Source organism: Amblyomma mixtum, chromosome 1, assembly GCF_055824585.1.
Source record: "Amblyomma mixtum isolate Tamu chromosome 1, ASM5582458v1, whole genome shotgun sequence".
NCBI classification, from domain to species: domain Eukaryota; kingdom Metazoa; phylum Arthropoda; class Arachnida; order Ixodida; family Ixodidae; genus Amblyomma; species Amblyomma mixtum.
In genome coordinates, this window is record NC_143012.1 from 135,816,267 (window position 1) to 135,840,841 (window position 24,575).

General features: G+C 46.0%; 1 protein-coding gene across 3 annotated transcripts in view; it reads left to right on the top strand.

The window, feature by feature from the left end:
- LOC149367674 (uncharacterized) overlaps positions 1 to 24,575 on the top strand; it is a 247,321-nt gene that overhangs the window by 213,628 nt on the left and 9,118 nt on the right. For 2 of the 3 annotated variants that reach the window (XM_089556781.1, XM_089556773.1), the window contains 5 exons: positions 12,200 to 12,278; positions 13,848 to 13,897; positions 16,471 to 16,543; positions 20,007 to 20,109; positions 22,954 to 23,028. In XM_089556781.1, coding sequence (XP_089412907.1) covers positions 12,200 to 12,278; positions 13,848 to 13,897; positions 16,471 to 16,543; positions 20,007 to 20,109; positions 22,954 to 23,028 — 380 coding nt within the window. Of the gene's footprint in view, positions 1 to 12,199; positions 12,279 to 13,847; positions 13,898 to 16,470; positions 16,544 to 20,006; positions 20,110 to 22,953; positions 23,029 to 24,575 lie in introns of those variants that run through there. The other variant, XR_016285090.1, reaches the window with a different exon arrangement.

The following is a 24,575-nucleotide window of genomic DNA, read 5'->3' on the forward strand; positions in this document are numbered from 1 at the left end:
AGGGACCAGCTGCATCTTTTATGAGTCCATTCATTGCAATTAAACTAATATGGTGGCTCCCAATAGTGTTTATTACTTCCTCCTCTATTTTCGTTATATTCAGACTTTCATATGAATCTCCCGTCATTATACAGCATTCTGTGCTGGAGGGGAAGGTCCCGATTCCCAAGTGATTACGCCACCATATTTCCCTTCCCTATTTAATATAATAAAGTCATTCTTCTCACACGTGGTCAAGATAATGTTTCCTTTACAGTCTAGGTATTTATCTAGTTCTTCTACGTGAGCGTTCATATCGCCCGGTATAAGAACCTCCCCTTGCCTCGCATTTATTCAATATCTTCCGATAGACATTTGATCAAACTTCTCGCATTGCTGTTGCTTCCCTTCCACAGATACACTACTCCTAACAGCACTTCTTTTCCTGCAGTTAACCAGTACAGGCTCCTCACTTCGTTTATTTACTTATTCCCAAGTGAGCCCATGCCTAAGAAACATTCTATATACTCTCGCCTAATGTAACCTTCCCAATTACGGCCTGGAATAAGCGAAGCTTCGTCGAGGCCCCTAAGGTGCGTTTCCATGAACTCGTAATTTGTAATATTCTGTTTCTATCTGTTGCTTTATTTTCAGCCACTTTCTCTCTCTCTCTTCCGCTTCTCTTCCGCTCTCTTCTTCATTTTCTTATTTGTGTAAGCTATGTTGCTGAGCTTCTCCTTTTTATTCCTCTGCTTTTTTTTTCAAGATTTAGCTCATATTCCTTTCTGCGCTTCGTCTCCTTGCTTCTATCTGGGCCCTCCAGCCCACGTTTGCGCTCAGCACAGCGGTCTTCACAGCGTACTATCGGTTTAGGCCCCGAAAGGTGTCAGTTTTCCATTACTCCCTCTTTCTGAGCGCCTTCGGACCCCTAGAATAGCTGCTGCCCTACCAACAAGTCGCCATCCTATTGTTCCGCCCATACCGTAGCTAAAATGGATGTCATCCCGTTAGAAACCTTTTCTGCGTCCAATTACACGCAGTTCCTTGTTGATGGGGCAGATAGCGGCATCTGCGGAGCCTTCTAACTGGACGTGCCTAGCAAATTTATTGTAACTGAGAGAAGATACTTGTTTACTTTCGACGTTTAAATTTGCTCGGTGAGCTCGAATATGCCTTAATAACAAATATTAAGAAAAATACCTGGGGGCCTGCTTAATCCCATTCTTAAAGAGGAAAATGCGATAATTTAGGCTTCTTTCTGTGGTGTATACGATGAGTCTTTCATGCTCTTCTTGCAATTTTATCGCCAGAACTGCAGCTGGAACCATTTCAATTGAGAGGATATGGCATGCAAGAGTCACCGCCTGCTGGAATGCCTGAGTGCCTTCCATAGGATTACCATATGGGATTATACTGACCCCCAATAAGCCTTACTAATCCACTTTAATTCATTTTCTGGGGTGAGCCTACTTGCAAAAGTTTGGGTGTCCTTTGAAGTTTTAAAGCGCAGGCCAACTTCTGAATTTTGGAGTCCGCAAATTTTCAAATTTGGCAGTGCTATATGGGTGGCCCCCTGGCGGTCATGTCGTGTTGGTGTTATGAATGTTTCGACCAACCAGAAAATTTCGTGACATAGAAGCCGGAAATTTTTTTGGAGACGCTGACCTGCTCGTAAATGCTCTCCCATTAATATTTATTATTTACAGATACTGCTGTCTTAGGTATGAGACATTGCAGGAGTGGTTACATAGAAATGAAAGTCACAGTGCATAAATAGGCACTTGTTTCACGAACTACTCAGGTGGCAGCTGTCGCAAGAAACCATCAGGTTTATTCTACATCTCACCTGTGTGCGGGAAAAAGGAAACTTATGGCAATCAAGGAAGAACCTGAATGGTGTAAAGTTCGTAGGATCAGCCCGGTGGGTGACGTGCAGATTGACTCGTGAATGAAATATCTTCATTCTCTTTATTACTCATCTTTATTACTCTCTCACAGCAGGCGCGTAGTTATTATTAGGGAAACATGGTTAAATAGCTCAATTCCCAGCGATTGTATTATTCCTCCCGGGTATAAAATGTTCAGGCAGGATAGGGACTCTAGAGGTGGAGGCGTAGCCGTAGTTGTGAAATCATCAATTAGAGCTGAAAAATAGACTGTGGCTTTTCGGAAGCAGCATGGTGCAAAATATCATTAGCTGGCGTTGTATTCATAATAGGAGGCATTTGCAGCGCTCCTGCTACCACGCCTGAGTTCTCAGACAAATTAAACGCTTTTTTGTGCTCATTTGAACAATAACATGCGGCTAATAATGACTGGAGATTTCAAACGACCCCACATAAATTGGAAAACTCTCTCGGCCGGCCACACTGAAGTCTTGAGTGCTGAAAAACTCCTGGCAATTATGTTTTGTCATAATTGGAGGCAAATTGTTACAGAGAATACACGAGAAACGTCGTATTCCCAGTCACTGCTAGAACTTGTGTTCGTATCTTACAAAATAGCTGCTAGTACGGTGTCAGTCGAGCCGGGAATGTCAGACCACAAAATGATATCCGTCGATATGCCAATCGGCACACACACTTGCCGGCGACCATCTATTCCTAAACTGATAAAAGACTACGCTCGGTTTGACGATACTACAATCGTAGATGTTTTAAGCCTATCATTTAGTGAATTTGAGCTTGCGTCATCTAATGAGTCTGTTGAACTCTGGCAGCGTTATAAGGGCACCATCAAACATTGCGTATATGCCTTCATTCCTACCCCCATGAAAAAGACGAGGCAACATAGCCCTTGGGTAACTCGGGAAATTATCCACAGGAAACCCAGAATAAAACGGTTACGCAAGAAGAAACAAAACTCAGCCGAATTGTCCAATTCGTATGCTCAACTGAAAATCTTTAAGGAAATCCAAGAAACAGTATTTTAGCGAAACGCTCCTGGGCTGCCTCAAGCCTTCGCCGCAGAAATTCTGGAGGTACTTCAGCGATAAACAAGAAGAAACAGACCAGATAAAAAGTGAATCTGAAATGATCATAGAAAAGACGCAGATAGCAGACTGTTTAAAAGTATTCTTCCAGTCAGTATTTACGAAAAAAGCAACCGATCATGGAAACGATGAGTGCGATGATTTGGTGCTTGCGTAATGGGCCCTCTAGAAATCAACCAACCGGGCATATTCTAGCAGCTGCTTGCGCTTGATACAAAAAAAAAACAAGCGTACCAGATGGGATCCCTAGTGAATTCTTGCGGAGATATGCTGAATGGGCATCATTTTACCTAACAATAATCTTTCGAAAGCCCTTGGCAACCTGTTCACTACCTCAGGATTGGCGCAGTGCTGTTGTGATTCCTGCATTTAAATCTGGCAGTCGAAGTCAAGTAACCGACTATCGTCCAATATCGCTCACTTCTGTGACTTGCAAGGTTATAGAACACGCCATAGCAAAGCACATCATTCTCTTTCTTGAGGCAAATAACTTGTTCTGTTCGTCACACCATGGATTCCGAAGTGGTTTATACACTGTTTCACAACTCACTGAAACGGTTCATGATTTCTGTGCAGCTTTAGATGCCCGCGAACTGACGTCATCTGCATAGATTTTGCCAAGGCATTTGATAAGGTTCCGCATGATAAACTGCTGTTTAAACTTCGGAATGCAGGTATTGATTCAAACATTGTAAACTAGATTGCAGCTTACTTGAGTGACCGTGTACAGTCGGTCCGCATTGGAAACTACACGTCTAGCTCACTAGAAGTTTTGTCTGGGGTTCCAGAAGGGTCAGTATTGGGGCCGTTATTGTTTTTGGTAAATGACATCCCTAGTGTTGTTGAATCACCTGTAGAAATTAAACTTTTTGCTGACGATTGCCTAATTAACTCTAGAGGGACCGATTCAACTGATCAAATTAAAATCAACCGATGCCTGCAATGTTTATACGACTGCTGCGTAAAATGGGGAATGGAAATCAATTACACTAAGTCGACGCTTGCTCATATCACAAGAATTAAAACCAAGCTTTCCTTTGATTACAGAATTGGGGAAAGCTCCTTGTATTATGTACGTAGCTTTAAGTATTTAGGAGAAATTATTCATGACGATCTGTGCTGGCGCATCCATGTAGAGGAGGTCTGCTCTAAAGCCTATCGCAAACTATGATATTTGAGAAAAAAATTACAGCATGCACCAAAAAGTTTGAAGCTAACTGCATACAACACATTTATCTGCCCGGTTTTGGAGTATGCCTCCTCTGTTTGGAGCGCCCACCAAGTGTACTTGGGAGATAGGCTCGAAAAATTTCAGAGCCCCGCAGTGCGTGTTGTTTGTTCGCGTTATCGGAAGGCGGGTTCTCTAACAGACATGCTGAAATGTTGCGACCTGGAACTGCTGGAAACACGACGAGAAAAACAACGGTTCAAACTGTTTTTCCAGATCACCGGGAGTCAACTAAAAATAAACAAAGAAACGTATATTCACCCCCCTCTAAAGCACAGTGCGCGTTTAAACCACAGTGCCGCAATACGGCCGTACAGTACCCACCTAGCTGCTTTTCAAAGCTCTTTTTTCCCTTCATGTATTAAGCCACAGCCATTTTTTTACGGTTCAGTAGTTTGGCATCATTGCTGGAAAGGATGTCCCGGAGTGAAGACCGTTTACACGGGCCAGCAGGTGAGGAGCAGCACTTTGGAGGGGACGGAGTGCGCAACGCGCTTTGTCCCCTTGCTGGCAGTGTGGCTGCGCTGGGCTGGAAAACGAATCATAAATTCTTTAGCATCCCGGGAATTAGTGCAAGCGGGAATGGCGGCCATCGTGTGACGTAATAGCCCGCACGGCTACGAACGAACTTCGTATACTGCCTATACCAACTTGAAGTGTGCCACCTCGGTTGTAACGATCTTTCGTGTGTTAATCTCGGAGAGAGAAACGTCAGTCTATTATCCAAGGATTAATGAAGTTTCATGTTTAACAGCGCATAAAACGACTTTTCGTATGTTACCTCGGATACAACGAAGCCAGGTATGCCACCTCCGATATAACGCACTTTCGTGTCCACCTCGGATATAACAGTGTAACCTCTGATATAGCATGTAAGGCGAAGGCAAGATAACCGCTCGTCGTTAAGGGATACGGAGTGGTTCTAAGAGTAGGCAAGCTTTGCAGGAGGTGGCAGAAGGTTGGGTCGGCGGATGGGATGAAGGAGTTAGCGCGGATACGGTGGCCACAGCTAGCAAAGGACTGTGTTAATTAGCGAGACATGGGAGAGGTGTTTGATCTGCTGTGGGCGTAGTCAGGCTGATGATAATTATATAACAATCTTGGGTATAACGCGTTTGGCTGCTATGGCATTCAAACGATCCACCGAGTATCGCCTGAGTTCTTTTTGTTCTTGCACATTTTGCGCATCCTAGCTAAGCGTGATCCTCCGGTAGCGGATGAGCCCTCGGCAGGAATATGTAACCTGTCGAATTCAGAGGGAAGAAAAACGAAAAGAGAAACGTGCACTGCGCTGGCGGTCACTGCGTTCCTTGGGACTTCCATAATGGCATGCATAAACACGGTATAGCTTTTTTCTGGTTAGGCACTGGCTAATAGTCGCGTATTAAAAAAAAAACTTGCATCCGGAACCACGTCATTACTTTCTATCCTAGGGAGTTATATACTTCACGCTTTGTTTACAAAGGGGCCAAGAAATTTTCATGGTAATTAAGTACAGAAAATATTCTTTTAGAAGAGCCAAATACCTCTCTGTGTGTAGATATCTCGAATTCGAAGAGTAAAGAGCCCTGCTTTTTGTTATAGCTCTTAAAAGAAAGAAAAATTAATGAAGCGTAGATAAAGCCCGGACTAGGCTGGCCCTGCCGCGCTCGAAGCCAATACGAGCGCTCTGGAAGAGCGTATCTTTACGTAAAAATAGTGGAGGTTAAATATAGCGGGTGCACAGCTGCCGTAGTCGTATACATAAGCTCAGCAATAAAATTCCAACAAGGCAGGGTGTCAGGCAGGGAGACACGATCTCGGCAATGCTGTTCACCTGTTCACAGGTGTTCAGAGGCCTGAAATGGGAACAGTTGGGGATAAGAGTTAATGGAGAATACCTAAGTAATCTGCAATTCGCTGATGACATTAACTTGATAAGCCGCTCAGGACATGAACTGCAAAGCATGATAAAAGAGTTCGACAGGCAGAGCAGTACTGTGGCTCTAAAAATTAATTTGCGGAAAACCAATGTTCAACACTCTCGGAAGTGATAGAGCCCTTTACAACTGACAGCGAGGTGCTGGAAGAGGTAAGAAAATGTCTCTCTATAGAGCAGATAGTGAACGCAGATCCGAACCACGAGAGTGAAATAACTAGAATATACTAAGAATGAGGTGGAGCACATTTGGCAGGTTCTGTCAGATCATGAACGGCAGTCTACCAATATCCCTCAAGAGAAAAGTATAGAACAGCTGTATCTTACTGGTACTCATCTGTGGGGCAGAGGATAACGCATAGGATTCAACTTAAGTTACGGACAGCGCAGCGAGCTATGGAAAGCAAAATTATAGGTGTAACGTCAAGTTAAGGAAGGGACATGAAGTTGGCAGAGTGGGTCAGGGATCAAAGACGGGTTAGTGACATCCTGGTCGAAATTAAAGAGGACTAAATGGGCTTGGGAAGGGGATGTAATGTGAAGGAAACATGACTGATGGTCGTTAAGGGTAACAGACTGCATTGAAGGGAAGGCAAGCGTAGCAGGGGGCGGCAGACAGTTATGTGGGCGGATGAGATTGAAAAGTTTTAGAGGGTGGAGTGGCCGCAGTTGGCGCAAGATAGGCTTAATAGGAGGGATATGGGAGAGGCCTTTGCCCTGCAATGAGCGTAGTCTGGCTGATGATGATGATGCTGACATCTGTCCTCCGGCAGATCATTCGTTCCCCGCGCTACGAAATATTTGAGTGAAATATGCATTAGGTAGGACAAACGCAATCCACGTAATGAATCAGCACATAAACAAATAAGTGATTAAATTAAATAGGCATGATTGTTTCCAAGAAAATGGAAAGCATTATGAGAACAAAGAATAACTGCGCAAAAAGCACGGGACAAAGAAGAAGAACCACACGGGACGAACGCAGAGTAGTAACTGATTTAATCCACCAACGCCTCCTTCCTTCAACAGCAAAGCGTATGCGCACCAACCACAAATACACAAGCCGCAGTCATCCCGTGAAATCGAGAAACTCCAACTCCTGGCGGTACAGGTGTACTGAAGCACCGCTAACACATTTGTCAGGCCCTAATCTCGCGATTTCCAAGGCTTCGATAATTTCCCGTACTTTCTTATCCCTCGAGTTTCCGATAACCTTAGTCCAGTCGGAAAGCGGATTACAATCTTTGTCATCATGCTTGCAAGTGTTACAATGCTTAGGCAGATGCTGCCCCCTTGAATTGGCATGCTCTAATAATCTAATATTGATGCGGCGGTCAGTTTTCCCGACGTACACCTTACCACAGCTCAGCGGAATCTGATAGATTAAAAGGGTGGAAATTTGGGCTGGTTGGTGCATGATCTGAGGCTAAAAACAGCGCAAACGGGGACGAAGCAGAGAGAGGGACACGACGCTGACTAACAACCAAGTTTTATTGCACGTTCACCGGTTAAATACCTCTCGTTCGTGCAAAAAAGGAAGGAAAAAGAAAGAGGGAAGGCGTGATAAACGAAAAACCACGTGGCATGAGATTATGCATTCATACACAGATAATTAATTTCGCTGTAGCGAAGTGAAATGGAAGGGATGCTGACGCACTTTTCACCATTTTGCGAATGTTGATGGCTTCTTCAATTTCTCTCGTCCGTTGGTCTGGGTAGGTAGATATCATTGTGGTGTTGCCAAGTGGTGGAGCGCATTCATGCTCTCGGCAATGTCTTGCCAGTTCACTGCTGATGGCGCCTTTCAAAGATCTTTTATGCTCTTGCAGCCTTTCATTTAAACTGCGCCCTGTTTGGCCGATGTAGGTGTGCCCGCATGACAGTGGTATCTGATAGACGACGTTTTTAATACATTTCACGTGCATGTTCTTGTGCTTCTTTTGGCGCTGCTTCCTTCCCGTTCGCTCACTATTTACCTTGGCACACATGCTCCTTAACTTGTTAGGTGCTGACATCAGCACTTTTACGCCAACGTTTTCGCCTACCTTCTTGAGGTTGTGCGAAAAGCCATGAATGTACGAATTACTGCATACGGCTTCCTTTCTTGTGATGTGGCCTTGATCTCTTTCCTGCCTCTAAGCTCTTGCCGTACTCCTTCTGCGACACTGGACAGTAGCTGCGTCGGGTAACCTGCTGCTTCCAGCCGACAAATTTGGGCGTCGAAACTAGCTTGTACATCATGGTGGCAAGATCTTGTCAATGCGGCTTTCATTGCTGCTTTCACTATTCCCCGTTTGATGATCTTGGAGTGGACTGAGGTGTAAGGAAGCAGTCCCTCTCTCTGCTTCGTCCCCGTTTGCGCTGGTTTTAACCTCTGATAGATTACTTTGCATGTACAGTGTACATGCAATATACATTCTCTCTTGTCCCGTCCCTTTTGCGCAGTTATTCTTTGTTCTCATAATGTCCTACCAACTAGCCACTCACCGCATCATATGGAAAGCATGTTCTACGTATTCTCTCTTACTGTTATTTAGCAATCGGTGAGTCGAAAAATAAGCGGCAGCACTACTAACGACGTGTCATGACGGGATTTCTGCTCTGTCCTTTCAACATTGCTCGCAACTTGTAGCTCCTGCCCCTCCCCCACCTCCCCCCCCCCCCCCCGCACCCCCTCGTTTGTTTATTCACATTAAGGGCTTCTTCCTTGTGGGACACAAATTCGGTGGTGCGGAGATGAATGCAGTGCTAGCGACTGATATGCAAGATAAGGGTTTGCAGTAGTCGCGAGCTAAGCCGATATGTTCATCAGTATTTTGACGAACACATGCCAGAGAACTAAAAATACACAGCGAAGCCAGTGGCTGCTTCCGCTCAGCCCAACGCCGCTGCGGCCGGCTTCCTAGGCCAGCATGGCATTCCTGACCGGACCAGTAGCTAAATGGTACAACTTCTAGAATATGCCAATATGCTCCTTTCTTATAGACACCAGCATTTTAGCTCATTCCATGGTTGTCCGAAAATATTGGGCACATTTTCATTGCTGAGTTCCAGGTGCGCATGTTGTGCCGCGAAGGTGCCCTTTCCGAAGTGAGCCGGCATCAGAGCGCTGCTGCAGCCTACTAGCACGCGTTAGTGCAAGACGCAGCGCTCACAGCTGAAAGAAAACAAGCGCTCGCGGAAGGCGCCGTGTGCTTACTTCCGCTTCTTTGTGTGAGTGATGTCGCGGCGCAAGAAGAGCGCACAAAAAAAAAAGAAAAACTTGCGGGGCCCTTCTTAACCATATTGTTATAGAAGAAAATCCCCTACGAGTGAGGTTGGCTGTGGCGGCGTCTACAATGATAACTCAAGAGGCAGTGCCCTACTTTTTGAAGCTAGATCAGGGTGTCTTAGAACGCGCAGCTACAAAAGGAAATTTAACGAAGAAGATGACACATGTGCAGTGTGTGGTAGATCTGTGGAAACAATTGAACACCTCATAATCAAATGTGATGGTATCCATCCGGATGTCGATGCAGGCACAGTCACTCTTTCTGAGGCCCTAGGGTTTAAAGATAACAATGGTCATGTAAATAAATCTGCAGTGGAAGTCAGCAAAAAGCGATTGGAGGATTGGTGGCTGAAAAGCAGAGATGTGGCATAAAGTTAGAATAGTAGGAAACCGTAGGCAAAGGTGATGGAGAATCTTAATGAGAATTGCCAACACAGTAAACAAAAAAAATAATAAATAAAGAAAAGCTGAGCATGGTGGCAATTGCCACCACCCCGTTTCAAAGGGGGCGCTCCTATCCATCCATCCATGTTGTTGCAATTTTCATGCCAAAATTCCGATTGGAGCCGGTCCCACTGAAGTTATGTGGTATGCATGAGTCATCATGTTCTAGAGTCTTCGAGTACATTAGACTGGATTATCATAAGGGATTATACTATACCGACGCATTAATCCATCTTCATCCACCAACTAATCCTCGCTAATCCACTTTAATCCCTTTTTTGGGGTGGCCCCACTTCCATACTTTTAGGGATCGTATAGAATTTTCGAGGTGGCGCAAACTTCGAAATGTTTTGAGCCATCAGATTTTCCTTTTTGGCGGCTCCCTCTGACTAGTCCACTGGTGGTCACAGGAAGTGGATGACGTCACGATACTTTCGAGAAATCGGATAATTTCGTGACAGAGAAGCGAGACGATAACCTAAAAGCTGTCGCATTAGAAGAAATAGCTGAGAGAATGCGGTCACATAGTGCCCACAGCTTTAAGGCTGGTAGAGAACCAGCCAAAACAAGGATTTACTCAGTGTCTGCCGAAATCACCCGCCCATCTTTGCTTCTGGGTGCAGAACAACGGATAGGCTGGTGGTGTAGCGGATGGAGGTGGGGGTGCACAGCGCGACAGAAACGATGTACACAGTTCAATACGACACAACGGGCTGGAAAGGCATAAAAACGAGACGACACCCAAGACAGCAAGAGGCTGGAAAGCAGGAAAGCAGGAAAACGCAAGATGTAGCAGACATCCTACACGGCTGTTCGGTTCCCAAGCAACGGCAGATACTGAAACACGGCCAAGCAAGAAGGAATGGCTGCTAAAGATGAAGTGGTCATCCGCACAGCTACAGCCGAGCCGCCCGGAGGTGCCCCACACAGATGCTTTCAGCACCCATATGAATGGAGGTATCTGCATCGGCATGCCGTCAATGCGCCTTATAGAAGGACGGATATCATGCCTTTATGACTAGCTGCAAACGAAGCGCTCAAACTAGATACGTTTTAAGCAGCTGGATCATTTTGTGTTCCTTTCCTTTCTCCTCGCTTCGGTATCCCGAGATCCTGAAGGCGACCTTTGTTGTTGTTCTTGCCTCTGAAGCCATAGAACATATATACCCATGGTGGGTGGTTCGATGCAGATTCAAAGAGAAAAATTCATCCAGACATATCTCAGCCACTTCAAAACTAAAAACTGAAGCATTTGTGACAGCAAATAAAGAATTTGAAGAGATTGGAATGTAAATCGAGGAAACAAAGATGTGAGGGTTGAAATAAATAATTTAAAAAGCAATAAGAATAAATAAATAAGCTTTCACAGAAAAGTAAATAAAAAGAACCGTTAGCGCAAAAATCTCCCTGTCTCGATGAAGATGTCTCGATGAAGACGCTCACACACCAGCTTAAGGGCTTGCCCTTTAACGGTTGCGGCTGAGAAGGAGATGAGGACGGTAATAGTAAACGGCAGCCCTAATCGAGTGAGAGAATCCTGCTAATACTTAATTCTCTGTCATGCACACCGCCAGCAGGAGAGAAGGCAACGATGTAAGGATTCGACGTTCCCGCATGAAGCGCAGAGATTCGGCGGCGTGAAACCAGAACGGCATAAATAAAGATTGACACGAGGAATCCTGCAGCGCTCCCGTTCCGCAGAATGTCCGGCGTTGTCGTCGGCGCTGTGAGCGAGAAAATACCCGGGGAAGCAACCCAGTCACGCGACTTTGTGCCGGGATCACAACGTGCCACCGGATTCTGAGCAAATTTTCCACCGTTGATGGTGGGGTTTAAATTAATGTTTGTTTGCCAGAGGTTGCTCGGGAAGCGCAACATGGATCGCACAAGCTCCATGGGTAGCAGCACCTCCCATCGCAGGCCAATCAGTGGCGCATTGCGTAACCGTTGCACCACTGCGCTGGCAGTGGTACGAGGACTCCCAGGGATGTATGAATGTAATTAATGGAATGACCAATTCCACATATAGAGGCATTAATTCATTGACGCTATCGTGTTATAGCCTTCAGGCGGGGTTTAAGTGTTCCCTCCAGCTTCATATTTGCAAACTTGCCTATAGTACTCTCAATTAACATGAAGAAATGACTAAAGAACGGCCCCAGTACACTTTCTTCCCCTTCAGGACTCTTCTTTTTTAACGAACAGTTTGCAGCCAGCTCAGTGAGTTGTTTCCCCGTCCATGTGTGCTGTTCTTGCACCCCCGCTTTGGGCCTCACAGTGCTCCCGTCAGTGTTGTCTTCCTAGCCGCTTCTTTTCGAGTGCACAAAAAAAATGCTGGATATGCTTGCCGCGCGTGCTTCTTCCCAGGGCTCAGCGACGCCAGCGGATTTACGCGGAGGTCGACAAGGCCACGTACCCCAGCATCTCTGTCGGCATCCCGAAACCGGTGAGACTTGAATGCCTTCAACAAGGCCCCCGTTCTGGGCGCCGAAACGTCAATTTCAAATTTCATTTAACTGGTCGGCGTCTCTGTTTTTGAAATGTATTCCCCCGGCCAGACGGGATTCCGTCACACTCTCGACTTGAATGTCTTCAAGTGCGACAAACTAGGGCCTAAGACAACGCATGTTTTGCCTTATCGAGGCTAATATACGCGAAAAAAAAATGGCTGAGGCTTAACTTGGTTCAGCCTGGAGAATGCGAAGCATCATCGTGTCGCGTAATTTGAGGCGCACAACCACAGCGACTGCGCGAGGTGGGCCCCCGTTTCTCCACTGTCGTGACGTCATCGTGTCACGTGGTGTGACGTCATGTATCACGTGATTTGGAGGCGCACAACCACAGCGACGGCGCGAGGTGGGCCCCCGTTTCTCCACTGTCGTGACGTCATCGTGTCACGTGGTGTGACGTCATTTATCACGTGATTTGGAGGCGCACAACCACAGCGATGGCGCGAGGTGGGCCCCCGTTTCTCTACTGTCGTGACGTCATGTATCACGTGATTTGGAGGCGCATAACCACGGTGAAGGGCTGAAGTGGTAGCTAAAGTAGTATGCTTCGCATAAAAAGAAAATCCCGCTTAGCCGTCATCAGCAGAGCTACTGAAGAAATGTGTATTTGGGATGAAGGTTACGCTGCTAGATTGAGTTCGGGATGAAAAAGAGCGTAGATTAGAATATACACAAATTTCGCGAAGCTCCATTCACAGCTGCAGAAGCTGCAGAACATGCGAGCGTTGTATGCATTTCACGTCCCCGCTGGCTGAGCGAGCCAGTGAATTGGCTACAGTAGTGCTCGTTATGTGGGCTGGACAAAAATCAAACAGTAACTAACGGCTAACACAGAAGCGTTGTCAAATTTTCAGTACTAAATCCCAAGCTCGGCGCCAGCTTAGGGCACACCGCGAACGCCTATCCTGCAGAAGCCTTTAAACACCCGTGGCCCAAATGACTTCTCAAGGAATGTAGCGGCTGTCTTCTCTCCCCCGTGTTTGTGGTGAAGGTGACGAGCAGCCTTCGCTCCACAAAGAACGCCTGCAAAGACATCAGAATTGAGCGAAATCTCGCAGCTTCACCGGTGGAGCGAGTGATGTGCGGAGGTCGTTGACACTTTCGTCGGTGCCGCCTTGTTACCTTATGGTGCCGTGGTCTCATTCTTGTTAAGACTGTTCGGTCAGGTCTAGCTTTCTAATGAACATGTGAAATGTACATATTTTTGCCAAGGATGAGTTTTGTCTACGCGGTATATCTGCTTGCGTGTCCTTGCATGTTTTCGCGGTTTGTTGCGCCTTGCGTACGCTGTTATACCTGCACTAGCAACGCACACTGACAACCAGCAGCTCTCTAAAGCTGCGGTGTTGAGAATGCTCCCTGTGTAACAGCGTGGGATGCCCTGGGTCACGAGAACCAGGGGTACACGAATGCACGAAAAGCGCCATCTTCGGGAGGATAACCTTATGGGGGGCTCTGAGTGATTACGAACGATACCATTGATTTGTTATCTCCTTCTGTTGCAGATCGAAAGAGCGAGGAAGCACATCGAAGGGGACTTCGAAATTAAAGGCAAGTGTGCAACCTATTCCACTGACCTGCCGTGACAGCCTGCACTCTCATGAAAAAGGTTGGAGATTCACTAAGTACGGAGAATTCACTTGGACATAAACAACCACGGCTAACTTTTTCTCATTATGTTTTTCATGGTTAGTAATTGATGTTTTTTCAAGAACGGTTCAGTGTTGCTTGGGCATGGAGCATTCTCAAAAAGGCGCAGAATTCATTTTTTGGAGCAAAAGCAAGATTATCATTTTTGTTTTTGTTGCTGTTGCTTAGATAAATAGACAGTAGTAAAGCCTCGAGGGGAAGAGAGTGTAATACAATGCATTTCTTAGCCAGATTTGCAATAAGTCTATCATCATCATCATCAGCCTGACTACACCCACTGCAGGGCAAAGGCCTCTCCCATGTCTCTCCAATTAACCCTGTCTTTTGCTAGTTGCCGCCACTGTATCCCCGCAAACTTCTTAATCTCATCCGGCCACCTAACTTTCTATAAACCTGCATAAAATTCAAACTAGCCGGGATATTTCGGTTTCTATTTTTGTACTTGAGGACACCAATTCAGATTTTCTTGGAAAACAACGCTGCGGGAGAACTGTGCGTGGGGACTCGCTCTTGGATATGTCACCGTGAAATTTAATAGACAGTGTGTGGTGAATGGCGTTGTTACGTGGATGAAAATAATATACTTTGTCTTATTCGTGCTCAACTCCATCTTGTTTTTCTGCAGAGAAATATTCCTCCCCCTCTCTAGCTTGAGCACGTTTGTGCCAGAAAAGAATACATTTGTGTCGTCGGCATAAGTATGATGAATGAAGTGCTTGCTGTGTGGATTATGTCGTTGATGTATACTAAGAACAGAATACATCGTGGCAATGTACCGTTTCTAGAGCTTGAAATCGTCGGAATCGAAAGTCGGAAGCATTTTCTTGGTGTGCGGTTCATAGCTCCAGCGGATACGAGCACGTTTTAAAAAGTTCTGCAAATTTGCAAACTGATAATGGGAGTTACAATTTGGGCGAACTGGTTTTACAGCGTAGTAAAAGTGAACAGCGCGAAGAAGACAAAGGACACCGTACAAGTACAAGACAAGGGACACCGCGCTTGTCCCGTACAATTTAGTCATTCACGACGATTTTGTGTGATGTCAAAAGGACTGATGAAAATTTCAAGCATATCCAGCGACCTTCTGCTTTACATTAGGAGGCATGCTATTCAATATTTGAAAAAAAAAGTTATCAACAAAAAAGGAAGCATTCCAGAACATTCCAGTCTTTTAGAGAACTATTCAGGCGCTAAGTCAGTGAGAACACAGGTTGCTAACAGGTGCAGTGCAGTCCCCAATACAGACCCTGCTTTTGCAAGTGTGGGATCCCTTCACACATAAGTGCACTGTAAATAAAGGTAAAGAGTTGTAACTGCTCACTAACTGGAACAGCACTCGAATTTTCGAGACCAATGCACGCGTATTTGTCGAAAAACCTGCCGACGTATTCAAGCAGGAGGCCATAACGTGAGGAATAAGGAAGATCTCTCTATCAACCGAGAAGGCCTTGCCCCCCTTTCTAAAAAACCCTGAAACATGGTTAAAGTTGCTCCTGATGAAAAACATAAAATCTTAAGGATAACGCGGCAAAAGCAGTACATTGTAGTGACGCAAGCCGCAAGCAACAAGTTATGCCCAAAGGTAAGAAACAGCGAAATCATAGTAGATGCAAGGAGCTGCTATCGCTTGGCCATTCGGTTTAACACAGGTATGACAGAATTATACCACTGTCATTTTTTTCTGCGCTTCGTTCTTAACAACGATCGGTTGATCTTGCTTACGCGGGTAGTAGAACACCTGACCTCATTTTCATTAGCCTTATCGCCGCCGCGTTGGCTCAGTGGTTATGGTGCTCGGCTGCTGACCCGGAAGACGCGGGTTCGATCCCAGCCGCGACGGTCGAATTTCGCTGCAGGCGAAAATTCTAGAGGCACTTGTACTGTGCGATGTCAGCCAGGTGGTCGAAATTATCCAGAGCCCTTCACTACGGCGTCCCTCATAGCCTGAGTCGCTTTGGGACGTTAAACCCCCACAAACCATAAACCAAACCATTAGCCTTATCGTGCAACATCATCATCATCATTAGCCTGACTACGATGATGATGATTACGGAAAACAGCGAACAGTGCAGGACGACCCTTAACGACATGCTCTGCATGTGGTTTCGAAACGAGGCTTATTATCAGTCTTTTGCTTACTAAAGGGAGGCCGCCGACATGCAATAGGCGGAGAAAATGTGTCGATCGATCTGCTGCATCCTGGCTCACATTTCATAATGCTATTCTGAGAACGAAAAATCTATTCGTCAGCATCTTAACAGGTTGATTCTGACGAGAACTCCCTAGCGGCTAGAAGATAGGATTCGTCACCGTCTTAGTTTTCTTAGTTATTTCTACCAGATCTTGCAGAATGCGTGCACTTGTTCTTGCGTAGTAACTTACGGTGCGTCGAAATGAAGCAATCCATGGTTGATTCTAAGGCGGCAATTCAATTCTCAGTAACCAGCTTCTTGTGTTTGACCTCTTTGCCTTAGGAAGCCCCATGTCTCAGGGCGTGGCAAAGGGCAGAGCCCGTGTGGCGCCGAGTTTCGAGGAAGCTCATCTGATCCAGGTGAGACCGCTGTTTTACACAACGATACGTCGAAACTGAAAGGTGCTTGTTGGCTCATATTACAAGAGCAAAGAGCAGCGCAGAAAAGAGGAGGACTCAGAAAGGAAGAAAGCGCTGTGTGTGTCTGTCTTTCTGAGTATTATTTTTTGCGCTATGCTTGACCCTTTCAAGGAAACTGCAGTGACATTCGAGTAGACATGACTCGAAAATCAACGTGTGGCGAACCGCTGGAAACCTCGCCGAGAATCCTGACATTCGACGCTCCTCTCCCTATTCATTTCTATCGCACAATTTTCCTTTCATTCTGTCCCAATGTTTATAGCGGTGCGGGCGGGCCATTATTATTTTTCATTCCTTTTAATCGCCCACTCTATCTTTTGTCCCAATGTTTAGGCGAATACCCTCTGGTGTAGTAAATTTGTGAAAAGAGAGCAATTTCTCATATCCACCCGAGCGCCACAATACGGCTAAAAAGGGAAGCTATACAGATTCCATGGCAATTTCGTAATTGAAGAAAAATTCGCCCCTGCCCGCGTTTTCAACCCGACACAAGCGCCTCACAGGGGTAGCAGCTCTTCCAACTGAGATAACCGGAGCGGTTAGCGTGAGGTAATGCGAAAGTGAATTTATCAATAACTGGAAGGGCGAACAGTGCTGGTCCAATGTTTAGGGGAATGTCCCCAAGGTGGCGTAGATTTTTAGTCTTTAAAGCCGTGTGGCTGCACTTGGGTGCACGCAATTAAGTGGTTATTCTCTTTCCTTTCGGCCCCGCCGCGGTGGCTCAGTGGCTACGGCACTCGGCTGCTGGTCCCGAAAGACGTGTGTCGATCCCGGCCGCGGCGGCTGAATTTCGATGGAAGCGAAATTCTTGAGGCCCGTGTACTGTGCGATGTCAGTGCACGTTGAAGAACCCCAGGTGGTCGAAATTTCCGGAGCCCTTCACTACGGCGTACCTCATAGCCGCAGTCGCTTTGGGACGTTAAACCCCCATAAAGCAAACCAAACCTTTCGTTTCAATTCTTGATAAAGTGATAAGATCTTGCTAAGGAGAGTGCATGGTACGAAAAATGGGAAATATACTCTGAACACAGCCGAAATGCTTCAACATGCTGTTTACAAACGAAAAGAGAACAAGCTACGCAGGAACTATGTTTTCAGTCAAATTTTGTCCGGACAAAGCACAGCGTCCAGTATCTCGATATCATGTTTACAGCTTCATTGGACTGGACTGCACACGTTGACTCTATAATTGCAAAAGCGGCCAACCTTCTCTGCTTCTTGCAAAAAAACTTTAAGCATACAGCTTCACCCCTGAAAGAAAAATTGTACGTCACAAATATTAGGCCAATTCTTGAATATGAATGCGTGCCTTTGCATCCATTTACGAATATTTTAAAAGACAAATTAGAGCGTGTACAGAAGCGTGCTGCGAGATTTGTAACAGGGAACTACAATTTCCATGTTAGGTGCTCTGAAATTCGAGAATCGCTGGTTTGGAAACTCTTATTCAAGCGTAGAAGAGCACTGAGATTGAAGTTCTCGGATGCAGTCTATAGCAGTTAAGCCACATTCGATAAAAACACTCTACTTAAAGCAGCCTCACCATGTTTCAAGGAGACGGGATAATAACATGAAAATGAGAAGTTATAACTGCCGAGTAACCCTAAAATACTCTTTTTTTTCACAAAACAATAAATAATTGGAATATGTCACCGAATGAAGTTTTGACATCTTCAAATATCCAGGCTGCCTCAGAAAATGTTGTGCCCATTAAATATTTGCTATTCTCGTAGTTCATTGCACGGAAGTTTAATGCACAGAAGGATGTAGCCGACGGAGGCGAAATTCTAGAGGCCCGTGTGCTGTGCGATGTCAGTGCACGTTAAAGAACACCAGGTGGTCGAAATTTCCGGAGCCCTTCACTACGGCGTCCCTCTTAGCCCGAGTTGCTTTGGGACAATAAACCCCAATAAATGAAGCTAAACCTAAACTGAAAGTGTGTTAGGGTTTCTCTATATGTGCCACTGGTGCTGTCAATGCTTCTGTATTTTTCTTTCTTTCTTTCTTTTTATTTGTTGCTTAGACGTTTGCTTAAGAAGGGGCTGAGGCTAAAGGCACAATGTTTCTTGACAGGGCCTCAGCCCTCTACTACATGAGAAACATACAAATTACAAGTCCGGCGGGCCGGTACAAAATAATATCGTTGATAAGGACAAAAAAAACAAAATGAAAGAAAAACAGGCACAAAAGTAAACATTATACAGAGGAAAATACACACACTCTCAGCAAAAAAGAGTCCTCGTTTATTATGTTCTGTTTGGTGGTGTTCATTAATTATTTTTGTGCGTTTGATATACTTAGGTCCCCTACAATAATGTCTTGGGGTATGTAGGTACACTGAATAAATAAATAAATAAGTTCCTTCCAAGACAGAAAGGCGTAGCTCGAATGCTCGAGGCCTGAGAAACACGAGGCTCTGGGGTTCACGGCTATTGAATGTCCTCTCCTAATGACAATACCACCCCAATCATCACCGTGCCTGTAACGACTCCATCGGTGCCTTGTGTCTTCGCGTGTTCTGCACCTCGATTACCTGTCACGGCTAAGCACGTCTCGCTACTGGCTCATCGTCGACACCGAGGCAGCTCCTGTTTGCGTTGCTGCCAGTTCAGCTGTTACATCGTAAGCAGACGTCAAGCGTCTGCCACGATTGATGGACCACACGAGTGAAGTGCAGGCGTCAGAAGAACGTTTGTTGCTATCGAAGCGTACCTTATACAGCAGAGAAGGGAAAGGGACCGCAAGGAAAGGGAAGGAGGGGCTCGGTCGACTAGGCTCGCCCAGCTCGGCCGCTAAATGATAAGCTGCGATGGGGCAACTGAGACTGGATAATACACCAGCAGATGTTTTTCGCCAGTCCTTGTCCATGATAGGAGGCAAAGTCATATTAAAGATAATGCGGTTATGTACTGCACATTGCCTGGACATCGGCGCACAACCGCTCGGAGAGAACTCGGGCAACATGCCTCTAGTTCTCGGTCGGCTGGCATTCCCTGTATGTGTTCATAGGCTTGGCGTAGGACAGCGGAGCGTCTTAATAGCCCGTTCTTCTCTCAGAGATTTTGACGTTCACTGTGCGTATTCCAGCAAAAGGGTAAAAAAAAAAATTTCTCATCCGGGTCGTCTCACACAAATGCAGCCATTTCTGTCGAATATTTTGATTCTATGATCCGAACTGTAAGTTATTCTTCCCCTAAGATACTTTACTTTGCGCGTGAGCGTATCACAAGGGCTGTTTCTGCGCATGCTTAGCAACTGGGCGTGACCTGTTTTTTACTTGGCAAAAATCTGCACGACCACGCAGCTCACACATCCGACAGCCCTGCCAAACGGCCTTTTCGCTTTCTCTCACGTGACAAGGACGGCGCATTCAATTTGTCCGCCCCCCCCCCCCCTTACGCAGAAAGGCGAGATCCTCGTCACAAACGCGACCGACACTGGCTGGACTCCGTACTTTCCTCTCTTGGCCGGCGTTGTGACCGAGATTGGCGGCCCCCTCTCACACGGTAAGCATTTCGTCGGTTCGTTAAAACGGAAAGCGGGCCGAGTTGGAGCCTGTTCACGATTAAAGGTGAGGGCAATCTCTACGACCACCCACAGAAAAAAGACAGCATAGTCGGCACACTTGACTGTTGGCTCGCCTCACGTTGGACGCAAGGGTGGTAACTTGGTCGTGCTACGTTAACCAAAGTGTTCGGTGAGTCGATGGAGTCGAAAGAAAGCATACAATAACCCAAAAAAGTTTCCATCCACATAGCATGAAAAAAAATTCAAAAATTGTTTTTTGAGAAAACGAAATGGCGCAGTAATTGGCTCACATCTCTGCGGACACCACAAGACCGCCATAAGGGAAGGGAGGAAGGTCGGAGTGAAAGAAGACAGAAAGAGGTGCCGTAGTGGAGGTCTCCGGAATAATTTCGACCAGCGGGGATCCTTAACGTGCACTAACATCGCACAGAACATGCAAAGGCGCCCGTGTGGTGTGCGATGTCAGTGCTCGTTAAAGATCCCCAGGTGGTCGAAATTATTCCGGAGACCTCCACTACGGCACCTCTTTCTCTATTTCTTCTTTCACTCCCTCCTCCTACCCTTCCCTTACGCTGCGGCACAGTTGTGAATGTAAACGCAAGCAGCGCACATCTCTCTGCCTCTACGTCGACGTAGCTCGGAGCAAGGTAAGCGCGTATCCTTTCTAGGCTTTCTCGCACAGATGGGAAGTTGAAGACGACGGCGTGCAATAGACTTCGCGGGCATGTGCTGCAATTTAACATGCGGCGTGATCGAATGCGGCGATAGCAAAGTGCTTTCGTGCAATGGCCAGCGAACTTTATTTGTTGGCACTGCAGCCGGTTAGAAATCCAGTCGCGGCAATGTTTATTTTATTTCTGCAGGTATCTCAAGAGCAGAGACTCCCCAGAACTATTGGCTGGGTTTTACCGCGTTAAGTAGTGCTTTAGCACTAAAAAAAATAAATCAATAAAACCAACAGTCCTCGGAACCAAGGAAAGCATAGAGTATTTTTGTTTTTACGTGTGGTGTTTATTAACGGAAAAATAGCAGTGTAATTACTTCATGGCTGAGGGTTATTGATTAGAAGGAAAAAGAGCCACATACCGTCGGTGGCACGCGAGCCCTTGACCTACGAATTTTGCTTCTAGTGCACTACGAACTGAGCAACGCAGGATGCTGCACATTCTGCTTTTACAACGAGTAGTAAGGTGGGACAGCCGCCGACGTAGTTTATTTGGTAGAGCACAGGATGCAAAATTCGGTGGTCGCTGGTTCGAATCCTACCGATTGCATGACTGTTTTTTCTTTTGCTTTTCTAATCAATCATCTTTCAGCCACAAAGCAATTACGCTGTTAACTTCCATCTGATAAACACTGCAACAGTACACTGCAAACTTCGCTAAGGCCTTTTACAAGGTTTGTCACTCGTTGCTCTTGATCAAAATAACCATATTAAACATTAACGCTGCCCTACTTAACTAGAGTAGTAGTTTCTCTGCATCAGGCGTACACTTTGTTTCCGCTAATGAATCTAATTCCTCACTAGGTCCTGTTGGCTCTGTGGTTTTTTTTTTGCGTTCTGTGGTCACTCCTGTCGTATTGTATACCACACTTATGTGTTTATATGTTGTTTCTGCAGCTTTGCATTCCTCAAACCTTTCAAGTAGTCACGCGCTGCCTAGCTTGTATCTTTCGCTGCTGTTTGGCGAAAACACAGCAAGAAAGAACAAGAAGAAACACACTACACTGGACGGGCGCTGAGCATACTCCGCTTGTCCGCGTCTTTATGTTATCCTTCAATTAGCAAGGCAGCTACGAGCCCAGACAAAAGTGCTGGCTCCCTCTTAATACTATCTGTTGTTGGTACTCCTCCGCGGTGACTTCACTTGCACCAGAGTAAACCAAACTCACGTCACGCACGACGTCACGCGAATGTAAACATTGGAAGAGAGGACTTTTAATTACAATATAAAGGTCGGCGCATGTCTTAAGCGAGTTCACTTTATGAAGCTATTAATTTCACTTAAAGAAAAGATTCCGTCAATTTTAGTGCCCATTCCAACCCACTACCGTCGAGTAGCCAGCATGTCACGCTACGGGCTAGGCCACATAGGCATGCCGTCTTGACTGAGGTATAAGGAGGGATGAGGTGTATGTGGCGTTGGCTTAGCTTGAAGGAAACATAGTAATGTGGTAATAGGTGTAGTGAAATCCATACGTGCTAATTAGTGAGATACTAAATAGAGTAACATTACGTGCGTAAACTGGATGGAACAGTTCAAAGACAAGAGTGATGAAACTCTTTTGTGATGAGTGAATGTGAACAAATAAAAATGACTGTGTCAAGAGAAACCGCTGAATGGAGCAATTAACGCCGTCATGTCATACCTTTAGATGCGGAGCTTAGGTGTATATTCGTAAATTGATTTTTGAGGAAAGCAAATGGAGTAGTATCACACATCTCGGCGGACACCTGACCCACGCCGTAAGTGAAGGGAGGAAGGTGGGAGTGATAGAATCAAAAGAAAGAGAGGTGCCGTAGTAGAGGTCTCCTGAATAATTTCGACCACCTGGGGATCCTTAACGTGCACTGACATTACACAGCACGCGGGCGCCTTTTGCGTTCCGCCTCCATCGAAACGCGGCCGCAGCGGTCGATGGAGGCGGGAACCTAACGTTTTCATGCAGATCTGGTCATTGACCTTCCAACTTGGTCTCCATCTATACGATATGCTTCCCGTGCGTATTCAAGATCGCCATAAAAATCTGTATTTGTCAATGCCTTCCTGTGTGGAGGCGTACAGTATGGTTTACGAAGACGCCGCGTTCTGTGTTCCCAGGTGCCGTTGTGGCTCGGGAGTACGGCTTGCCGTGCGTCGTCGGAATCGAGGGGATCACCAACATGATCGCCACCGGTACGTACTTTCGTGAGTGCACGCAGGTTGCATTGCTAGCATTGTACTGCTAAAGAGCGCACTTCCTGGGCTTCATTGCGGCAGAAGAGTGGTTAGGTTGTCGTCTGTTTGAACGACAAGGGTCACGTGGCATTGTAACGTTATCACAGACTGTCCTGATGGACCATTCTGATTGGTTGAAAGAGGTCAGGAGACCTTGTGAAGTCATCACAACCTGCCCACCGTGGCAGCTGGCAACCTGACCACCGGGTTGGAAACAACCTGCTCGTCGTGGAAAGTGGCACTGAAATAATGGTTTGGTCGAGGGACCCCAAAAATTTGAAATTGTCACGGATAGTGAAAACTGCATAGCAATGACGAGCATTAAATAATTTGTCACAAACTTTTACAATGTGTACACGGTCAGTGCTCCACTCCACCATATCTCAGATGTGCTGTGGCAGCCCGTGGTCGAGGATTTGCCAGCAGTGGTAGTTGTAGGGCAAACACGCGAGCAACTGAAGCTGAGGAAACGACACAGGAGTTAATCGCAAGAAGGACATTAGACGCTAACTGTGGACTCCATAGCAGGCAAGCAAACGCTATCGCACTTTCTTTTTTTAATATTATGGTGAAGAAAGCCCACAAGTTTGTTCCTTTGTTTTTTTATGCTAGCCTACGCGTTTTTCGTGCTCCCTGAGGTGTTCCATAAGCAGGGAAAGCAGCACGTTTCCGATGTAGCCGAGGACGGTTGGTGCGCATCAGCACCTGAGGAAATTGACGAATTTTGTCAAAGGAGCAGGCGCATCGAATCTGGGCTGTGTTATTTCTTCGGAATGATCCTCAAGACACTAATAAACATGGATGAGCACGCGAGAGTCACGCGTGACCAGTAAATATTTTATTCCCCAATTTTTCTTATGTGTTTCTGTTCCACCGTGCGATCAGTGGCTGTTAAGTAGAAGACCAGCTGAGGCACGTCATACATGCGGAAACTGCGATATAATCGGTCTTGTCACTTTAATTGATCGCAGCTCTTACGCATTCATTTTTGAAACAGCGCAACAAAGACGCATCACTGCAGAAAGTGCAAATGTAAACATGAAAAAGATTACGAAAAAAGAAAATCAGAAGGAGACCCTCTCGCTAAAAGTGCATTCCGTTGCAAGAAATGCAAATGTACCCCCGACTATAAGAACACAAACATCGTGTTCCGCCATAGTGATAAGATGACGCGAAAAGTTATTGAAGCTTTTCTTATACGTGAGAAAGGCGCAACGTGCATTAGTTGCCCATCGGTCGCCCTTTCCGAAGGGGAGATTGGGTATCTGGCGTCACATGTGGCATGAGTTGACTATGGTGGCGATTAATCTTTCCTAACTCTGTCTATATATTCGTGTGTTTTTTTCAATAGACCCAGTTGTTAGTCAGCGCCTGTTTGTCTTTACCCCTCAGTTTCCACGTCCCGTTTTTGTTGGGCTGTTTCAAAAATGAATACGTACCAACTTGCCCAAATTTCTGCTTTAGCTCTTACGCAAGCTCGCCCCAACAACTTAAATGACAAGAAA